This window comes from Perognathus longimembris, chromosome 3, assembly GCF_023159225.1.
Source record: "Perognathus longimembris pacificus isolate PPM17 chromosome 3, ASM2315922v1, whole genome shotgun sequence".
In the NCBI taxonomy this organism is placed as follows: Eukaryota; Metazoa; Chordata; class Mammalia; order Rodentia; family Heteromyidae; genus Perognathus; species Perognathus longimembris.
Window position 1 is genome coordinate 93,636,325 of NC_063163.1, and position 22,650 is coordinate 93,658,974.

Genomic DNA, 22,650 nt, shown 5'->3' on the forward strand with positions numbered 1-22,650 from the left:
AGGTATACTCAAAAGGGCTCATGTTTTGTCCTTAAATGTACTGATTCAGGATCTTGGGTCATGAATATTGGTTTGAAACCAAACCAAACTCCAGGCACAACTCTTGTGTGGACTGGATAATGTAATATATATTCAGTGCGAGTAGGAATGTGTTTGTGATGGATTTTATCTTTAGGAAGTTATTCAGGCACTTTTGCTGTGTATGATACAAATAAGCCCTAAGAAAGCCCGAAATATCACACATAGATTCATACTCATGAAGCATAGAATCACATCAAAGCCCCAATAGTCTTCATATATAATACTTCAAATAAGCAGATAGCAACACAACTGATCCAGCAACTAAAGTACCAATCATTCTTTACCCAAATTATCAAACTTTCATCCAACCCCTATACTATACTGGTTTCTTCTGGGGCCATAGAATTTGGGTGACATTTTAAGAGAGAAGTTACTATATTTACCATATGGATCTTAGCATCTATGTTGTTTCATCATAAAGTCAAGAACACTTACCATCTTCCACTTCTTCCTCTTCAGAAATAGTAAACTAAAGAAACAAAGATTTTGTGAGCACATTGTTGTCTTAAGACTTATTTTCACATGGTTTTAGTTCTCTTCATAAGTAATGAAAACAACAACAAGAGGAGAAACTCTGGCAAGATAGAGTGCCCATTGTAAAGGAAATGGCATATCTAAACTCATGAGCTTTCCTGGATTACCAGTGATTCACCTCAAGTTTGATTATCGAATCATTTTTTTTTATGTCAGTTCCGGGGCTTAAATTGGAGCTGTGTGCTATTCTTGAGCTTGTGTGCTAAAGGTTAGCACCCTATCACTTGAATTACAGCCCCACTGTTGGATGGCATTTTTGGTGGTTAATTGTATAACAGTCTCACTCCTGCCCTGGAGTTTTCAACCGTGCTTCTCAGCTCTCATCCTCCTGAGTTGCAAGGAATACAAATATGAGATTCCTGTGCCCAGCTAGATCATGAGCTCTTAACTACTTGATCCAATTAAGACTCGCCGTGTTGAAAACAAGAGGACAGCAAACACCCATGTTGAAAACAAGAGGACAGCAAACTTAAGGTTTAAAATAGCATGCTGCATTTGTAATCAGTTGGCACAGGTCTGTTTTTCTATCATTCCAGAAAACACATTGAAACGTTCACATTGAATATGTTCACACCTTTAGTGTTTCTATAGTTCATATTGGTGGTCCTCAAACTCAGGATTTGAACTCAGGGCCTCATGCTTGTCCTTTACTACTTAAGCCCCATCAGAAGCCCTTTTTGATGAAATGCAAATAAAAACAACCCTGAGATTCCACCTCCCTCGGGTTAGAATGGCCTCTACTCTGAACTCAGGCAACAGCAAATGCTGGAGGGGATGCAGAGAAAGAAGAACCCTTCGCCACTGTTGGTGGGAGTGTCAACTAGTACAACCACTCTGGAGAACAGTATGGAGGTTCCTCAAAAAACACAGCATAGACATACCGTATGACCCAGCCCTACCACTCCTAGGCATCTATCTTGAACAGCAGGGTCCAGGATACCACAAAGACACCTTCACATCCATGTTTATTGCTGCACAATTCCCAATAGCCAAAATATGGAAACAACCTAGATGCCTCACTACAGATGAATGGAACCAAAATATGTGGTACCTATACACAATGGAATACTATATAGCAATTAGAAATGATAAAATAATGGCATTCACAGGGAAATGGTCAGATCTTGAACAAATAATGTTGAGCAAGACAAGCTTAGAACACAGATAACAAGGGCACCTGGTCTCCCTGATATGTGGTTGTTGGGGGGCAGGGGAGAGCAGTAGAGATCATGTCTGCAAAATGACAAACTTCTTTTTAAATGGTATTTCCACATGTTTTGGTCAGTGACTTTACAGTATGTCTCTAAAACAAACAATTACTAAATAAACATAAAAAGGTCTAGGATAGACCTATCAGAGGATGGAACACAAGAGCTCCACAGTTACATACATAGGATAATGTAAGATGAGGCTAAGCAAAATGAACTCCAAGAGATGGACATAGGGGTATTCTGTTGTAGTCATTCTCTTTAATGTACTAGGTGAATTTCCTTTGGCATACCCCATGTGGTTTCTGTATATGATTTTGGTACACTGGATATTGTATATATGCTTATCTAACTAGGGAAGGGAAAGAAAAATGAGGGAAGGTGTAACAAATAAGACAAGAAATGTACTCACTACCTAATTATGTAACTGTTCCCCCCTCTGTACATCACCTTGTCAATAAAATTAAGTGAAAGAAAAAGGGCTTCTTCCCACAGATTGGGATACTGGCCATTCAATGGACAAAGGCCTCATATCTAAAATATATGCAGAACTAAAAAAATTAGCTTCATTCAAAACAAAACTGCAAAGAACCAATAGCCCCCTCATCATCAAGTGGGCTAGAGACTTAAAAAGAGACTTCTCTGATGAGGAAATGAGAATGGCCAAGAGACATATGAAAAAGTGCTCTACATCACTGGCCAGAAAGGAAATGCAAATCAAAACAACATTGAGATTCCATCTCATCCCAGTAAGAATGTCCTATATCAAGAAAACTAACAATAACAACTGATGAAGGGGATGTGGCCAAAAGGGAACCCTACTTCATTGTTGGTGGGAATGTAAACTGGTTCAGCCACTCTGACAAGTGGTATGGAGATTCCTCAGAAGGCTAAACATAGAACTCCCCTATGACCCAGCAGCCCCACTTTTGGATATCTATCCAAAAGACCACAAACATAATCACACTAAAGCCACCAGCACAACAATGTTCATCACAGCCCAATTTGTCATAGCTAGAATTTGGAACCAACCCAGATGCCCCTCAGTAGACGAATGGATCAGGAAAATGTGGCCTCTATTAGAAAGAATGACATTGCCCCATTTGTAAGGAAATGGAAGGACTTGGAAAAAGTTATACTAAGTGAAGTGAGCCAGACCCAAAGAAACATGGGCTCTATGGTCTCCCTTATAGGGAATAATTAGTACAGGTTTAGGCAAGTCATAGCAGAGGATCACAGGAGCCCAATAGCTATACCCTTATGAACACATAAGATAATGCTAAGTGAAATGAACTCCGTGGTATGGAAACGATTGTTATATCACATTGTAACTACTTTCAACATGCCATATGTAACTGTAGCCTCTATTATTGATGATATTCCTGTACCACCTTCCTGTGGTTGTACCTACACTATCTCTGTATCTTTTCTGAGTATACTGTAAACCGGGTATACTGGTATTAGAACTAGGAAACTGGAAGGGAATACCAAAATCGAGAGACACAGGGTAAAAAAATACAAACAACTACAAAAGCAATACTTACAAACTGTTTGGTGAAAATGAACTGAACAACTGAACAACTCAAGGGGGGGGGGAGGAAAGGGGGAGAGGTAGGGGAGGATGAGGGACGAGGTAACAAACAGTACAAGAAATGTATCCAATGCCTAATGTATGAAACTGTAACCTCTCTGTAATTCAGTTTGATAATAAAAATATATTTTAAAAAAAGAAAGAGAAAAAAATTAAAATAAATAAACTGGAGAAGATATTATATGAAAAAAACAAGGGCTTCTTTTATTGCTATTTTTGTTTTTCTAACTAGGGTCTTGCTTTTTGCCTGGGCTTGCCTAGACAATTTTGCAGTTATACTTCCCAAGTAGATGACAAAATAGGCACATACCACCACAACCAGCCAGCTATCCTTTTACTGGCTGGATGACATTTCATGAATGTTTTGTATGGAAGGCTTAGAAACAGTCTCCTCATCTCAGCTCCCAGAGTAGCCAGGATTGCACACATGAGTGTGTTTTACTGGTTTGTGTTTTAATTGCTTGTCTTAATTTAAAAGGATAAAGAAATGTTGCCTTACTAGTCGTCGTAGGTAAAATTCTTCCGAACTATCATCGTCAAAATCTTCCTCAAAATTCTCAGAATCCTTGTGAAATGCTATCTTTCTTGAAAATTTCGGAGAGTCTAGGAACACAGTTTATTATTATTAATGCTACACAAAATTTACTCAGAGAGGAGGGCATTTATCTGAAAAGTGTAAATAGAACTGTTGGCATTTTCCTCAAATGAAAGGAGAAACTAAGGAAAGGTAGGAAAGAAAGGCAAACTGGTCCTGAGTCATTTTCCTAACAGCGATAAGCTAACAAGAAATAATCTGTAAATGGAACAGTCTCATTGTTCCTGTTGATTTCTCAGGATCTTAGACATAAAACCTATACAACAATTTGAACTATCCTTTATGATGAACAGCAATTAATACAAACTGAGGATAATGAACAGTCATGACTGTGACCCAAAAGCTTTCAAATGAATACTAGTCTTGGAGTGACATGAGTGAACACAACAGAACACAGTCAAAATTTCACTCCTATTCGATACATTTTACGTTTGATCCATTTTAGTTCAGAATTTGGGAAATTCACTGAAGCTTTGTATTTATTCAGTTTAGGAAGGTATTAAGCAAGAAAACAATTGTCTGCACTCAGTAAAAGCAGCCAGCTTTGTTGCATTTTTACCTTGAGGCAGCACCATGTGCTCTGTGATTCTATGGTTGGAATTAAAAGTGGGAATCACATTCATGGTGCAAACAAAAACTTTGACACCAAGTGAATGGGAGCAGAATGACAAGGGAGCTAACTCATAGACTATTTCCAGGACAATCATTATTTGTTCTGTCTGACTGATCTATATTAATCTTTCTTTGAAACAAATCAAACTTGCTTAGTGGAAACAAAATAAAACTTTCTTAGTGAAAACAAACCATATTTTTAAACTGAGATTTGATATAAACAATTCTATGCAATGCTTTTCCTTGGAGTGATGGATAAATATTGGGACAAATATTAAATGGGATGCATGAAAAACAAAGGGTGGGTTCTGACAGATGTGTTTTTCTTTTACATAGCTCTTCTTGTGCAGGACTTTCCATATATATATATAACAAGGCACAGAACATGATTAGATTCTCTGTACTGGAGAGGTCCTAATAAAGTCAATTCCAATGGACACTGAAGGGAAGCTTCGGGTAGAATTCTAAAAAGGCCAAGAATGGAAGCACTTCCCAACACCAAAACGGAGTTTTTAACACACAGCAAAATCAATGGGCTGACCTAATTTGCATCTCCGTTTATCAGTGGTTAGGATTGGCAAAGAGACTCTTGGACTTGATTTTAGGAAAACATCCTATTATACTACTGAAAGAGGCCATACCAACCCCCTTGAGTAGGAAGTTACCCGAGCCCCTCTCCCTCCAGGACATGAGGACAAATCCACATCCTGTTATCTACTGTTATCTAAATCTTGCAGCCTGCAAGCAGGGAACAAACAAAAGGCACCAGCCCTGTCCCAGGAAATTGTGTCCAAAAGGTCACTTCACCATTCCAAAAATCTGCGCACACATGCAGCTTGGCACATATCCCTTACTAGCCCAAATTAGTGTAAAGGAAAAGAAAATTCTTTCCCTAAACAAGTGTAGAGTTGGTGACTCCACCGTGTAAAGGAAACATCTGCAATTGGTAACCGCTAGACGTTGATGAGAAAAAGGAAACATCTGCAATCAGTAGCCACTAGACATTAATAATAAGACTAATAATAAAATGTGATAAACCGGATGAGACTTTACACTGACTCGCCAGATTTCAAGGAAGTGGCCGAACATCTGCTCCCCACCTACGTAACCATTATGATCTAAAGTTAGACTCCCTCATCGAGTTACAGTATAAAAACCCCAGGCTTTCTTTATTCGGGGCTCTCAGTTCCTGCGAGTTCTGTGAGCCCCAGCATGCTGGTTCTGCAATAAACCCTTTGCTTTTGCATGAGAACGTCTCTTGGTGTCCTCCATTCCGCGGATGTGCTTCTTGACCCCTTCACTACCTCATTAATTTTAGGTAAAAATATAATAATATCCTAAATATTTACAAATACTGATACCTTGCCAACTAACAATGGCTATACATCAAACAGTACGCTTCCTTCAATCAGTCCATTTCTATGCTACTTTGTGTGTCCACTGACTTGGTGTGTGTACCAAATCACAGTAATATAGCTCCTCATGGAGGAGAAGCATGATGGGTTTCTTTACCCAGATGTTTGAGACTTACAAATGTAATATAGATATCATTCTAACAACCAAATATAAGTCTTTACGTACCACCCCTCTGGGGTCTTTGATGGTCAGAATGTGAGCCTATTATTGCTTGTGGTACCATTATAAAGGATAGAAAAGCATTTAGCTATATTTTGTCTTTGGTCCTGTCCTTGAAGACATCATTCCATACATTGTCCTACCTCTCTAAGTATCTGACCTGAACAGAGAGTACATTTGTGTGCATTTACCATGAACTAGGATATCAAAATATATTTGAAAATGTATTCCTATGCATTCCTACAAAAGCAACTTACATTGAATGACAGTGATTATGATAATACAAAACAACTTAAATTGATAGATGATGACTCTATCGAATGGAGTACTTCAAAGCTGTACTGGAATTCAAACTCTCTACACTAGGGCTAATGAGCCCAACTGAAAAGGCTGAAATTCATCTCATTGGCTGAGAGCAACTGTATAGGCATACTCACCTGGACAAATGTTTTCTCCTTCAATATCCTAATTTGGGGCCTGGGTAATGAACACTGATATGTGAGTTTCAGCACCCAGAGAAGTGAGGAAACAAACAAAACTCCAGGTACAACTCTGGTGAGGACTTGATGTAATTAATGTATATTCACTCTGTGTTTGTGATAGATTTTATCTTTAGAAAGTTATTCAGGAATTCTTGCTGTGTAAGATACAAATAATTCCTAAGAAAGCCCGAGATGTCACATACATACACAGTCAGATATAGGTGCACACTCAGGAAACAAAATCACTTCAAAGCCCCAGTAGTCTTCACGTATATGACTTCAAATAAACAGATGTGTACCAACACTACTGATCCAGCAACTAAAGAACTCAGAAGTCTTTACCCAAAGAATCAAACTTTCACTCAACTATGTAATCTACTGGTTCCTTCTGGGAACCTAGAATTTGGGTGGCATTTTAAGAGAGAAAGTACTAAGTTTACCAAATTTATCTTAGCATCTATGTTGTTTACTCACGTAGTATGCCCAGAAGACTTACCATATTCCAGGTTATCACCAGGAACTTGAAACTAGAAACAAACATTTTATGAGAAAATTGTTGTGTTGTAACTTGTTTGCATATTGTTTTAGTTCTCTTCATGAGTAATGAAAAGACAGGAGAAATACTGACAAGATAAGAGTACCCAAAGTAAGTGGAAATGGCACATCTATTGAAAACTCACAAGCTTTCTTGGAGTACCAATGATTCAACTCTTAAATGTTTTAATTTCCTAATTTTGTGTCAGTCCTGGGACTTCAACTCACACTGATACTGTCCTTGAGCTTTTGTGCTACAAGCTAGCAATCTACCATTTGAATCACACAGTTCGACCTCTCAACGGCATTGCTGGTGGTTAATTGGATAGCAGTCTCACATGTGGTCTTTCCTTCCTCGTGGAGCTTTCAGCTGTGATCCTCCACTCTCAGCCTTCTGAGGCATGAGGAATACAGATATGAGATTCCAGCGCCCAGCTAGATCATGAGTCCTTAACTACTTGATCCAAGAAGGATTTCACTGTTCAAAGAAGACAGCAAGGATAACATTTATAACAGCATGCTGCCATTTGCAAATGTTCTTTGCAGCCAGTCAGTTGGTAAAGGTTTTTCTGTCATTCCAGAAAACACACTAAAATGCCTACACTGAATATTTTCACACCTTATTGTTTGTATAGTTCATGAGTGGTCCTTAAACCCCATAGCTTAAGCTCTGGGGCTCACACTTGAAAGGCTGTCCATTTCCATTGACCCACAGCAGAAGCCCTTTGTTTCATGTATTTGTCTAATGAGTCTTGCCCTTTACCTTGGCCTGCCTAGGCAATAATTTTTGCGGTTATACTTCCCAAGTAGTTGACAAGATAGGCAGAGATCATTGCAGCCATCTGTTCATTGGCTAAGATGACATTCATGAAAGTTTTGCATAAGATGGCCCCAAATCACTTCTCATCTCATCTTCCTGAGATGCTAGTGTCACACAGGTTTTACTTGTTTGTCTTAATTTAAAAAGAGAAAGAAGCTGATCCCAGTGCCTTACGCCCCTATTCCTAGCTACTCAGGAGGCTAAGATCTGAAGATCTTAGGTTCAAAGCCAGCCCAGGCAGGAAAGCCCATGAGACTCTTATTAACAATTAAGCACCAGAAATCAAAGTGGTGCTGTGGCTCAAGTGGTAGCACACTAGCTTTGAACTAAAGAGCTCAGGGACATTGCCCAGGCCCAGAGTTCAAGCCTCACAACCCGACCCCAAGAAAGAGAGAAAGATAATAGGGGTGGCCAAGGGCTCACACCTATAACCCTAGCTATTTGGGAGGCTGAGACTTGCAGATTGTGATCCCATGCCAGCTATGACTAGAAAGTCTGTGAGACTCTTATCTCAAATTCATCACCAGGAGACTGGAAATGGAGCTGTGGTTCAAAGTGCTAGAGCACTAGCCTTTAGCAAAAATGCTAAGGGACATTGCCCAACACCTGAGTTCAAGCCCCAAGACTGAAAAAATAAGGGGTGGGGGGAGAGAAAGAAAGTTTTCCTCACCAATTTAGGAAGAAGACGTCCTTCAAGAAAATCCTCCAGGTCCAACAATGGCTTTTTAATGGAGCCTTTCAGGACACCTAGGAACACAGTTTAACTATTACTTATTATAAACACTACACATAATTTACTCAAAGAGCTCAGATTAGTCCAAAGGGTGGTGTGTAAGGTATTGCCCTGAAAAGTATAAATAGAGTTGTTGGTAGAGATGTAAAACTGTTGGAGATGTCGTAAAGTAGCGAAACTGATTGTAAGCATTTACCTAATGGTAATATAAGCTAACAAGAAATAATCTTCAAAAAGAATTTCATTGTTCCTGTTGATTTCTCGGGCTCTTAGACATAAAATGTTCTAAAACTTGTAAAACAATCTGAGCTATCATTTGTGATGAACAGCAATTAGTACTGACAACAAAAGCAGTCAAATAAACATTGGTCACAGAGTGACATTCTGAATGCAGCTGAATACAGAGGAAATGTCTCTCCTCATCAAAAGATGGATTTTCAAAACTGAAAATTCAATAAAGGTTTCTGTTTATTCACCTTAGGAAGCTAGTATTCAAGAAAACATTTGTCTGAACTCAGTAAAAGCAGCTAGCTTTGTTCTATTTTTATCTTGAGGCAGCACCATGTGCTCTGTGGTTCTGAGGTCAGAATTAAAAGTAATCATCACCTTCACAATTCAAATGAAAACTCTGACACCAAGTGAATGGGAGCAGAACTATAGGAGCTAACTCATAGACTATTTCCAGGACAATCATTATTTGGTTGGTCTGAGCAACCTATAGTAGTCTGTCTTTGAAACAAATCAAACTTTCTTGGTGAAAATCAATTATGATTTTAAACTGAGATTTGATACAATTTTATGCAATGGTTTTCCTTGTGATTAGTGGGGTGGCAGATAAACATAGAAGCAAATGGTGAGTTTTGGCAGATGTGATCTATAGTTCTACATACAAGGCACAGATTATTAAATTATCTTATACTGGAGATGTCCTAATAAAGTTAATTCCAGTTGACACAATCTCTGGCACAGCTAGGAAGGGAAGCTTCAAGTGGAAAACTAAACAGGCCAAGAGTTGAAGCACTTCTCCACACCAAAACAGAGTCTGAATCTCTTAAGTGAATCTTCTTTAACACATAGCAAGATCAATGAGTTGGCCTAATTTGTGACTCTATTTATACTCAGTTGTTAGGATTGAAAAAGGGACTCTTAGACTAGATTTGAGGGAAACCTAAAAAAAATATTGTATTTTTACCTCCCCATTAAGGGCAGGTAAAAAAAAATTAAAATTTAAAAATATTGATACCTTGCCAACTAAAAATGGCCATACATCAAAGAGCATGTTTCCTTCCAACAGTCCTATTCTATGTCACTTGTGTGTCCACTGACTTGGTGTGTGTACCAAATCACAGTGACACAGCTCATCATGGAGGAGAGGCATCGGTTAGTGACTAATGTTCTTTCTCCTGATATTTGACACTTAAAAAAGTAAAGGAATATTCTTCTAACAACCAAATATGAGTCCTGATTTATTATCTCTCTGGAATCTTATAGTCAAAATTTGAGTTTATTATTGCTTGTGGTGTCATTATAAAGGATAGTAAAAAAAAAAAATAGGCAAATTTTGTTTGGATCTGTCATTGAAGACATCACCCCAGAATTAACAGATGAAGAATAAATGGTCCTACAGAGTCACTTGTACCACCTCAAGATCTATGAACTGGCCATAAACATCAGGGTATATTTATGTACATTTCATATAAATGAAGATGCCAAAGTCTTTGTGAAAATCTACTTTTACCCTTTGTATTGCAACAATGCAAAGCAACCTAAATGGATGGCTGGTAACTCCTTAGAATAGCACACTTCAAGGCTCACACCAGAATGGTAATGTCCCTGCACTAGGGCTAGTGAGCTCCCTAGTGACTTCTAAATTCATATCATAGGCCTAGAGCAACAGCACAGGCATATTCAAAGGGCTTGGGTCATCTATATTGGAACATAAGCATGAGCACCTGGAGTAGTGAGGTGACAAACCAAACTCCAGGTACAACGCTGGGGTGGTCTGGATGCTGTGATGTGTATTCAGTGGGTATAAGTTGTGTATTTGTGATGGATTCTATCTTTAGCAAGTCACTGAGGCATTTTACTGTGTAAGTGACATGTGTGTCCTAAGGACACATAGACAGGTCTCATATGGGTTCACTCTCGTGAAGCATAACATCACACCAAAGGCCCAGCAGCCTTCAAATAGATGACTTGAAGGAAACCAATGGGGACCAGCGCCAACAACAACAACAACAACAAGAATCAGCTTTTATCCAACACTTGTACTACACTCGTTCCTTTTTGGAACCTAGAATTTGTGTGGCATTTTAAGAGAGAAACTACTAAGGTTATCACATGCAACTTGCCACCTGTGTTGTTTAATCATAAAGTAAAAAAATCCAGAACACTTACCCTTTTGCCTTTGTTCTTGATAAGCCTGGAAGTATACAAAGACATTAGGAGTGTATTGTTGTGTTGTGACTTGTTTGTGCATGGTTTTAGTTGTCATCACAAGTAATGAGAAGATATGAGAAACACTGGCAAAATAGTGCTCCCATAGTAAAGGAAATGGAATATCTATTGAAAACTCATGAGCTTTCCTGGAGTACCAATGATTCAACTCAAGTTTGATCAGCAAATTTTATTTTCCAGGTGCTTAAACTCTGGCTGAGTGCTGTCCTTGAGCTCCCGTGCTGCATGCTAGCACTCTACCACAGCTCCAGTTTGGGGTGGCATTTTTGGGGGTTAATTGGATAAGAGTCTCACAGTCTTTCCTGCCCTGTGGAGCTTTCAACTGTAATCCTCAGCACTCATCCTCCTGAGTCATCAGGAATGCAGATATGAGACTCCAGTGACCAGCTCGATCACGAGTCCTTAACTACTTGATCCACATACAAGACTCACTGCTTTCAAAGAGGGCAGCAAGCATATGGTTTATAGTAGCACAGTGCCATTTGCAAATGTTCTTGACAATCAGTTGGTGGTAAAGGTCTGTTTTTCTATTCGTCCAGAAATCACACTGATATGCTTACATTGAATATTTGCATGTCTGTAATGTTTCTATACTTCATATTGGTGGTCTTCAAACCTCAGAGTTTGAACTCTGGGGCTCACATTTTGAGCCTTTTTGTTTCACTTTATTTTTCCAGTAGGGTCTTCCTTTTTACCTGGGCTGGACTACGTGATTGTTTTCTGCCAGTCCAGGCTCTTGAACTCAGGGCCTGAGCACTGTCCTTGGATTTTTTTGTTTTTTGTTTTTCCCTCATGGCTAGCACTCTATCTCTTGAGCCACAGCACCACTTCCAGCCTTTTCTGCTAATGTGGTGATGAAGAATCAAACCCAGGGCTTCATGCATGCTAGGCAAGCACTCTTACCATGAAGTCACATTCCCAGCCCGACATGACTCTTTTTTACCATTATACTTCCCAAATACATTACAAGACAGGCACATATCACCACAGCCACTTTTCACTGGCTAGATGACATTTCATGAAGGTTTTGCATGGGATGGCCTAGAAACATTCTCCTTCTCATCTCAATTTACACCCTTTATCTACTTCATGGGTTGTCTTAATTTAAAGGGATGATGATTGCCTTACCAGTTCTTCAGTGAAGAGTGTTTGTAGTTCTTCTTCCAATACTTTACGAGTTGTATTGATTACATTTTCCATCATAGCAAAGAACACAGAGAATTTAGCTGTTAATTATTACTAATGCTAAACATAATTAGAAGAATTTTATTTAGATCAGAGAGTGCTGTGTAAGTTTTTGCTCTAAAAAGTGATAATACAACTGTTCGTAGAGTATCTTCCTCAGAGAAAGGAGAGACTAAATAAGAGGCAGGAACTAAATGGGAAACTGATGGGCTCAGTATTTTGCTAATAGTAATGCAAGATTTCTGTTGATTTCTTAGGAGCTAAGACATTAAATATTCTAAAATCTGTGAAACAATCTGTGCTACTCTTTACACTGAAGAGTAGTTACTCTTCAGTAAAACTGTTACTCTTCATAGAAACTGTTGAGGCTAATCTGTCTCTAATAGGACACAAAAGCATTCAAGTGAACATGATCCGTGGGGTAACATCAGTGAACACAGTAGAATAGAGACAAATAATTTTCTTCTACTCAATACATGCTAAGGTAGTTAAGAGCCATGTGTTCATTCAATTTAGGAAGCTGTAGCTCAAGGAAAAAAACAAAACTAAGTTCAGAAAAAGCAGCAAGCTTGGTGGCATTTTATCTTGAGGTAGCAACATGTGCTTTGTGGTTCTGTGGGCAGAATTAAAAGTAGTAGTCACATTCATGGTGCAATCCAAAACCAAGCCAACAGTTATACAGCTCCTCAGGGACAACAGGCCTGTGTTAGGGACTAAGGTTCTTTAACCATGGCATATGAGACTTACAAGAGTCATACGGATATCATTCTAACAACCACATGGAAGTCCTTATTTTTCACTCACTTGGGGTCTTAAATGGTACATATTTGAGCCTATTACTCACTGAGAAAATACTTAGTCACATTTTATGAGCTTTGACCTGTCTTTGAAGACATCATTCCAGAACTTACGGATGTGGGGCACATTGTGCTACATATTCACTTGTTCTTCTCCAAGGATCTATGAACTGGTCAGAAATATCAAGATACATATATTGATGTGCATTTCACATGAATAAAGATGCCAAAGTTAGTGTGAAAATATTTCATGACCTTTGCCTCTGTGAGACTACTTAGCAACCAAAACTGAGGGACAGTAACAAAGACAATAAACAGCAACAAAAATGGATAGGGGTAACACAGGAATGATAACCCCCTACACTAGGGTTAATGAGCCATTAGTGGGTCCTGTATTCACTACATTCCCTGAGAGCAATAGTAGAGCCACTCTGAAGGGCTCTTGATTTGTCTTTCAACATACAAATGTGGGAGCTTGGGTCCCACAGGTGCAGCGCTGGGTTGGTCTGGATGCTGTGATGTGTATTCAGTGGGCAAAGTTGTGTATTTGTGATGGATTCTATCTTTAGCAAGTCACTGAGGCATTTCACTGTGTAAGTGACAAGTGTGTCCTAAGGACACATAGACAAGTCTCATATGGGTTCACACTCGTGAAGCATAACATCACACCAAAGGCCCAGGAGTCTTCAAGTAGATCACTCGAAGGAAACCAATGGGGACCAGTGCCAGCAACAACAACAAGAATCATCTTTTATCAAACACTTGTACTACACTGGTTCCTTTTTAGAACCTAGAATTTGTGTGGCATTTTAAGAGAGAAACTACCAAGGTTATCACATGCAACCTTGCCACCTGTGTTGTTTAATCATAAAGTAAAAAAATCCAGAACACTTACCCTTTTGCCTTTGTTCTTGATAAGCCTGGAAGTATACAAACAAAGACATTAGGAGGGTATTGTTGTGTTGTGACTTGTTTGTGCATGGTTTTAGTTGTCTTCACAAGTAATGAGAAGATATGAGAAACACTGGCAAAATAGTGCTCCCATAGTAAAGGAAATGGAATATCTATTGAAAACTCATGAGCTTTCCTGGAGTACCAATGATTCAACTCAAGTTTGATCAGCAAATTTTATTTTCCAGGTGCTTAAACTCTGGCTGAGTGCTGTACTTGAGCTCTTATGCTGCATGCTAGCACTCTACCACTTGAATTACAGCTCCAGTTTGGGGAGGCACTTTGGGGGGTTAATTGGAGTGTCTGACAGTCTTTCCTGCCCTGTGGAGCTTTCAACTGTAATCCTCAGCACTCATCCTCCTGAGTCATCAGGAATGCAGATATGAGACTCCAGTGACCAGCTCGATCACGAGTCCTTAACTACTTGATCCACACACAAGACTCACTGCTTTCAAAGAGGACAGCAAGCATATGATTTATCGTAGCATGCTGCCATTTGCAAATGTTCTTGGCAATCAGTTGGTGGTAGAGGTCTGTTTTTCTGTTTATCCATAAATCACACTGATATGCTTACATTGAATATTTGCATATCTGTAATGTTTCTATACTTAATATTGGTGGTCTTCAAACCTCAGGGTTTGAACTCTGGGGCTCACACTTTGAGCCTTTTTGTTTCACTTTATTTTTTCAGTAGGGTCTTGCTTTGTGCTTGGGCTGAACTGTGATTTTTTTTTTTGCCAGTCCAGGCTGTTGAACTCAGGGCCTGAGCACTGTCCTTGGATTTTTTTGGGGGTTTCTTTTTCCCTCAAGGCTAGCACTCTATCTCTTGAGCCACAGCACCATTTCCAGTCTTTTCTGTTTATGTAGTGATGAGGAATCAAACCCAGGGCTTCATGCATGCTAGGCAAGCACTCTTACCATGAAGTCACATTCCCAGCCCGACATGACTATTTTTTACCATTATACTTCCCAAATACATTACAAGACAGGCACATATCACCACAGCCACTTTTCACTGGCTAAGGTGACATTGCATGAAGGTTTTGCATGGGATGGCCTAGAAACATTCTCCTTCTCATCTCAATTTACACCCTTTAACTGCTTTATGGTTTGTTTTAATTTAAAAAGATGATGATTGCCTTACCAGTTCTTCAGTGAAGAGTGTTTGTAGTTCTTCTTCCAATACTTTACGAGTTGGTGTGATTGCATTTTCCATCATAGCAAAGAACACAGAGAATTTAGCTGTTAATTATTACTAATGCTAAACATAATTAGAAGAATTTTATTTAGATCAGAGAGTGCTGTGTAAGTTTTTGCTCTAAAAAGTGATAATAAAACTGTTTGTAGAGTATCTTCCTCGGGCTGGGGATATGGCCTAGTGGCAAGAGTGCTTGCCTTGTATACATGAAGCCCTGGGTTCAATTCCTCAGCACCACATATATAGAAATGGCCAGAAGTGGCGCTGTGGCTCAAGTGGCAGAGTGCTAGCCTTGAGCAAAAAGAAGCCACGGACAGTGCTCAGGCCTTGAGCCCAGGTCCCAGGACTGCCAAAAAAAAAATAATAATAATAACAGAGTATCTTCCTCAGTGAAAGGAGAGACTAAATAAGAGGCAGGAACTAAATGGAAAACTGATGGGCTCGGTATTTTGCTAATAGTAGTGCAAGATTTCTGTTGACTTCTTAGGAGCTAAGACATTAAATATTCTAAAATCTGTGAAACAATCTGTGCTACTCTTTACACTGAAGTGTAGTTACTCTTCAGTGAAACTGTTACTCTTCATAGAAACTGTTGAGGATAATCTGTCCCTAACTATGACACAAAAGCATTCAAGTGAACATGATCCATGGGGTAACATCAGTGAACACAGTAGAATAGAGACAAATATTTTTCTCCTACTCAATACAAGCTAAGGTAGTTAAGAGCCATGTGTTCATTCAATTTAGGAAGCTGTCGCTCAAGGAAAAAAACAAAACTAAGTTCAGAAAAAGCAGCAAGCTTGGTGGCATTTTATCTTGAGGTAGCACCATGTGCTTTGTGGTTCTGTGGGCAGAATTAAAAGTAGTAGTCACATTCATGGTGCAATCCAAAACCAAGCCAACAGCTCCTCAGGGACGACAGGCCTGTGTTAGGGACTAAGGTTCTTTAACTTTGGCATATGAGACTTACAAGAGTCATATGGATATCATTCTAACAACCACACTGAAGTCCTTATTTGTCACTCACTTGGGGTCTTAAATGGTACACATTTGAGCCTATTACTCACTGAGAAAATACTTAGTCACATTTTATGCGCTTTGACCTGTCTTTGAAGACATCATTCCAGAACTTACGGATGTGGGGCACATTGTGCTACATATTCACTTGTTCTTCTCCAAGGATCTATGAACTGGTCAGAAATATCAAGATACATATATTGATGTGCATTTCACATGAATAAAGATGCCAAAATTAGTGTGAAAATATTTCATAACCTTTGCCTCTGTGAGACTATATAGCAACCAAAACTGAGGGACAGTAACAAAGACAATAAACAGCAACAAAAATGGATAGGGGTAACACAGGATTGATAACCCCCTACACTAGGGTTAATGAGCCATTAGTGGGTCCTGTATTCACTACATTCCCTGAGAGCAATAGTAGAGTCACTCTGAAGGGCTCTTGATTTGTCTTTCAACATACAAATGTGGGAGCCTGGGTCCCACAGGTGCAGCGCTGGGTTGGTCTGGATGCTGTGATGTGTATTCAGTGGGCAAAGTTGTGTATTTGTGATGGATTCTATCTTTAGCAAGTCACTGAGGCATTTTACTGTGTAAGTGACAAGTGAATCCTAAGGACACATAGACAAGTCTCATATGGGTTCACACTCGTGAAGCATAACATCACACCAAAGGCCCAGGAGTCTTCAAGTAGATCACTCGAAGGAAACCAATGGGGACCAGTGCCAGCAACAACAACAAGAATCATCTTTTATCCAACACTTGTACTACACTGGTTCCTTTTTAGAACCTAGAATTTGTGTGGCATTTTAAGAGAGAAACTACTAAGGTTATCACATGCAACTTGCCACCTGTGTTGTTTAATCATAAAGTAAAAAAATCCAGAACACTTACCCTTTTGCCTTTGTTCTTGATAAGCCTGGAAGTATACAAACAAAGACATTAGGAGTGTATTGTTGTGTTGTGACTTGTTTGTGCATGGTTTTAGTTGTCTTCACAAGTAATGAGAAGATATGAGAAACACTGGCAAAATAGTGCTCCCATAGTAAAGGAAATGGAATGTCTTTTGAAAACTCATGAGCTTTCCTGGAGTACCAATGATTCAACTCAAGTTTGATCAGCAAATTTTATTTTCCAGGTGCTTATTAAACTCTGGCTGAGTGCTGTACTTAAGCTCTTGTGCTGCATGCTAGCACTCTACCACTTGAATTACAGCTCCAGTTTGGGGAGGCACTTTGGGGGGTTAATTGGAGAGTCTCACAGTCTTTCCTGCCCTGTGGAGCTTTCAACTGTAATCCTCAGCACTCATTCTCCTGAGTCATTAGGAATGCAGATATGAGACTCCAGTGACCAGCTCGATCACGAGTCCTTAACTACTTGATCCACACACAAGACTCACTGCTTTCAAAGAGGACAGCAAGCATATGGCTTATAGTAGCACAGTGGCATTTGCAAATGTACTTTGCAATCAGCAGGCAAAGGTCTAGTCTTCAACCATTCCAGAAAAGACAATTTAATGCCCTGAATGCCTGTTGCTGTATTATTTATTGTTGAATGTTTATTGTTTGTTCATATTGGGGGTCCTTGCGTATGAACTCAGAGGCTCATACATCGTGAGGCAGGCCTGTACCACTGTGCCACACCAGGAGCCCTGTTTACTTCCTTATTTTTCCATATGGTCTTGCATTTTGCCTGAGCTATGGACCACAGTCTACCTATTCACATCCCCAGGCTGCTGAGAAGACCTGGTTTTTCTGTTTTATGTTTAAATTGCTGATCTTAATTTAGTGGAGAAAAATGAAGAGTGCAACACTTCTATTTCAGGCCTTACCATTTCAGAGTCCACTAATTCATTAAGGCTATCTTCTTCCATTTCGTGTATCCTTTGAACTGAGTCTTTCAGGACATCTGGGAATGCAGATAGTTTTCTGTTAATCATTGCTAATGTTATTCACAATTGATTCAAAGAACTCCAATTACTTTAGTCCACAAGATGGTGGTGTGTGATTGCTTGCTCTAAAAAGTATAAATAGACCTATTGTTAGAGCATCAATGGAAGACAAAACTAAATGAGAGGTATAAAGAAAGAGAAACTTATCCCTAGGCATTTCGCTAGTGGCAATGAAAGCTAACTAGGAATTACCTGTCCTTGTACAACTTGGGGTGTGGGGACTGGGAGAAGGGAAAGTGGGAGAAAAATGAGGGAGAGGGCAACAATTCTGACAAGAAACGTACTCAGTACCTTACATATATGTAACTAACCCCTCTGTACCTCACCTTGACAATTAAATTAATATTTTTTAAATATTGTGAACAGAAGAATCACAAAAAAGAAATTGTCTGTCTATGAAAGTAAAATCGTCTCATTGCTCACATTGATTGCTCTGGAGCTTAGATAAAAGATATTCTAATATTGTGAAACAATCTAAGCTATCATTATTGCTGCATGGTAATTAATACACACTGTTGAGGACAATCTATCATCAACAGGGACCCAAAAACATTCAAATGAACATAGTTCATGGCGTGGCATCAGTGACTACAGACTGACAGCACTTTCTTCACCTCAGTACATTTTATGGTAGAATTCAGAATTCTGGAAATTCACTGACTTTATGTTTATTTGCTTTATGAAGCTATTATTTAAGAAAGCAATGATCTGAACTCAATGAAAGTAGCAAGCTTGGTGGCATTTTATTCTGAGGTCATTTATTCCATGCCATCTGTGGGTGCTGTTGTCAGAAGTAAAAATAGCAATCACATTCATGGTGCAAATGAAAATTTGACACCAGGTGACCAGAGGCAGGGCTGCAATGAAGCAAACTCAAAGACTGTTTCCAGGAGAAGCTTTTTTCTTGGTCTGTCTGACTCATCTATATTTGTCTGTCTTTGAAACATTTCAAACTTCCTCAGTTGCTGTGGTCCTCTGAGGAACAAGGGAATGAAGATGAACGAGGTGGTGAGAAGGCTCTATTTATTCCAGACAAAGCCTAAGCTATATACACTTTCTATATTTGTCAAGTGCTTGCATAATATTGTTCTAGGACCCACAGCACCAAAACGTGCAGACAGCACCTATCCTTCCTCATTCTACCTTGACATGATCAATCAAATGGATCATCTGCTACCCTAACTACTTATGATGGCTAGTCTAGCCTGTCTACTTCACTGGGTTGAAAAATACCAATGATGTTAATGAAACACACATAGAAGTTTGCTTCTCAGAGTGTTTCTAGAGAAAAATAGGATCAGGAGTGCTCTAAGCTACTGGAGGATTGCCACTGGTAGATTCAAAGTATAATGGTAATAGGAAAAATGTGAAAGATGAAAGCTATGAGGTGGATCTAGTGGGAGGCAATAGGTCACAGAAGGTGGAATAAAAAATAATGAATGTAATGGGGATAGCTCTATTGACCGCAGTGATATTGAAACTCAAAAATATATTACAAACCATAATCTATCAAACCCTTAAGAACCAAAACATTTGTTAATAATGTAATCCACCCTTCCGTTCCTCCCCCACCCCCCATGAGAGCCCTGCTTCCTCCTCCTGAAACCCTTATTTTGGGGCCCACTGGGCAGGTATCACCCTGAGGCGTGCATTTTGCTTCCCGCCTCCAAGGCCCGGGCTGGCAAGTATTCGTTTTCTACGTGGAGTGCCCACTATCTCCTTGCTGGATACTGTTCTTGGGTGCTAGGAATTTAGCTTGCGAGGTCCTGTGCTCTTCTCAGTGGACTTCCTCGTGTATGGAAGGGAGACACGGGTCGGATAGCAGTAGACATTTGTAACTGTAGAGAATGAATTTACCTCTCAATCCCAAGCCTTTCCTCAATGGACTAACAGGAAAACCAGTGATGGTGAAGCTTAAATGGGGCATGGAACACAAAGGCTACCTGGTATCTGTAGATGGCTATATGAACATGCAGCTTGCAAACACAGAAGAATACATAGATGGGGCATTGTCAGGACATCTGGGTGAAGTTTTAGTAAGATGTAACAATGTCCTTTATATCAGAGGTGTTGAAGAAGAAGAAGAAGATGGGAGATGAGAGAATAGCCACTTGGGGGGGGGGTGTCATATATATATATATATATATATATATATCTAGACAATATTTTTTTCCAATCTAACTTGTGACAAAGGTGTGTTGAAGAAAAAGATGGGACATGAGAGAATGGAGCCTTTTTGTGGGGGATTATATATATATATATATTTCTAGACAATAAATATTTGTCAACCTGAAAAAAAAATAATGTAATCCAGCATCTGGGATCCTACATAAAAAGTTGACATAGGAAGTTAAATTTACACAAACAGCTCCATAGGAATGTAACAAGATACCAAACTGGACACAAATGTTCCTTGCCAGGGAAATGGACAGTTTTCATTTATCCTTGTGGGTGGGATTTAAAGGCAGGAGCTCTGATGTGATTCAAAGGACATGAAAAGGATGGAATTTCAAGTGGTCACTGATTTGTAAAACAGGTTGCTGTTAAATTGCGAGAGAACCTATGATTCCAAACTATGGACAAATTATCAAGTGGGATAGATACGGGAAGTTGGTGTCGTTTTAAAAACATGTTATTGCAAAGCTTACCTATAGAGGGGGTTACAGTTATATAAGTCATGTAATGAGTATATCCCTTATTGAACAGTGTCACTCCCTCCCTCATCTTCTCCCAGGTTTTCCCTCCCTACCAATCTTCTCCCCAAGTTGTAGTACATTTCCAACAGGGTGTCACTGCCTTGTTCCGACTGTCCCACCATTTCTGTGCTTCCCCATCCCCTCCCCAAATCAGATAAACTTACATATAGACAAAAGGTACAGAAATCAAAATCAGCCACAAAAAGGATAAAACATTATTTTTACAATGTGAAATTATTCCTTTTTTTTCTGGCATCTTTCTTCCCTATGGTTTAGGTCCCTGTTGTCACTGTATTTGATTTCAGTCCGCTGGGTATTTTATATACATTTATCTGAATTAGGGAAAGGAAGGGGAATATTAAAATGGACAAATGGATCAAGAAAATGGATCAAGGGGGCATATACACATAATTAGGTATATATTGACTTAATCCTATAGTTGAAATAGTATATAAATTACAAATGTTGAACACTGGGTAACATATAGACATTAAGTTAAAAAAAATTCTTTATCTTTAAATAAGGACAAGGTTTGAATTTTCTAAATCTGTGCTTTTAGCATTATAGATTAGAAAATTTTCACATATTGAAAACTCCTCAGTTTTCTCTTCCATACTGGGAGCAGGGGATCACATAATTATTGTTTACACATCAAGCTAATAATCGAATTTCCACAGTACCTTTAGTCGAATCGTGTGGTGTTGGTGTGTGTATACTATCAATTGCAATATTACTATCAGAAATATCATTTCGGTTCCTTTTGGAAAACTTGACAGAAGAACCTGGGAAACATATTTGAAGAAAAGAATGAAGTTAGCCTAGAAGCAGAAAATGGAAGGGAAAACAATGGTGCCAAATTTAAATAATAGAGACTCAGGGTTTTCACTGCTACCTGTATATAGGGCCACTGAGTGTGTTGACTCCCAGTGCTTGCACTAAGAGCCAACATAACAACAGTATGGTAATGAGAGTTATCACTGGGAGCACCATTGAATTCAGCTTTAAAAAATGTTGCCATAAGAATGATAAACCCCATCAAACATGTGTTGGCACGAGTGTCAGTACTCACTATCCCTAAATTATACACAGAGTCACAAGGGAGCTATTATCCCATATGGGGAAGTGTTTCACTACCATTCGTGAGGATTTGAGGTGTTTAAAAATGACCCAAGCCAGAAACACATTCACCAAGTTGTCATAGCTAGAGTCTTCCAATGTCACAGTCTATGATCACATGTGAAGCATGCAGGAGGAATTTTTTGTTTGTCTTGAAACAATCATGACATGTAAACACCTGTGAGAGATGCGCAGTTGGGTTCTTGGATTTTATACCACAGATTATGGCATGATGGGCAGTATTTGGGGTCTTATTAAGATTTGAATAATTTTAAGTGAATGCGAGGCTGGAGGAAATCTGTTGCATGTTGGAGAAGTAGGTATGTCCTCAAGCCTGAAGCCTGATGGATATAACACCATTTACCCCCAAGAAAAAAGGCCCTTGACTCTAGAGCTGTAGTCTGTTTAGAGGATTCTACAAGGAACCACAAGTTGTTTTGCTCCATGAGTGTTGCAAAAAAACATGAAATAGTACATCTGCCCAGAACTCTAGGAAATAAGTCTAGATTTACTA

At 39.2% G+C, this 22,650-nt stretch overlaps 1 protein-coding gene across 1 annotated transcript; it reads left to right on the top strand.

The window, feature by feature from the left end:
* Positions 1-20,171: 20,171 nt before the first annotated feature.
* On the top strand, positions 20,172-20,427 carry LOC125349318 (small nuclear ribonucleoprotein F-like). The gene has a single exon (XM_048343374.1). It carries the CDS (start codon positions 20,172-20,174, stop codon positions 20,421-20,423), a length of 252 nt encoding a protein of 83 aa, XP_048199331.1. The 3' UTR covers positions 20,424-20,427.
* Positions 20,428-22,650: the final 2,223 nt, after the last annotated feature.

What these genes read in the sequence shown, in the direction of transcription:
- LOC125349318 (XM_048343374.1), top strand. Translation starts at nt 20,172, where the DNA reads ATGAATTTACCTCTCAATCCCAAGCCTTTCCTCAATGGACTAACAGGA.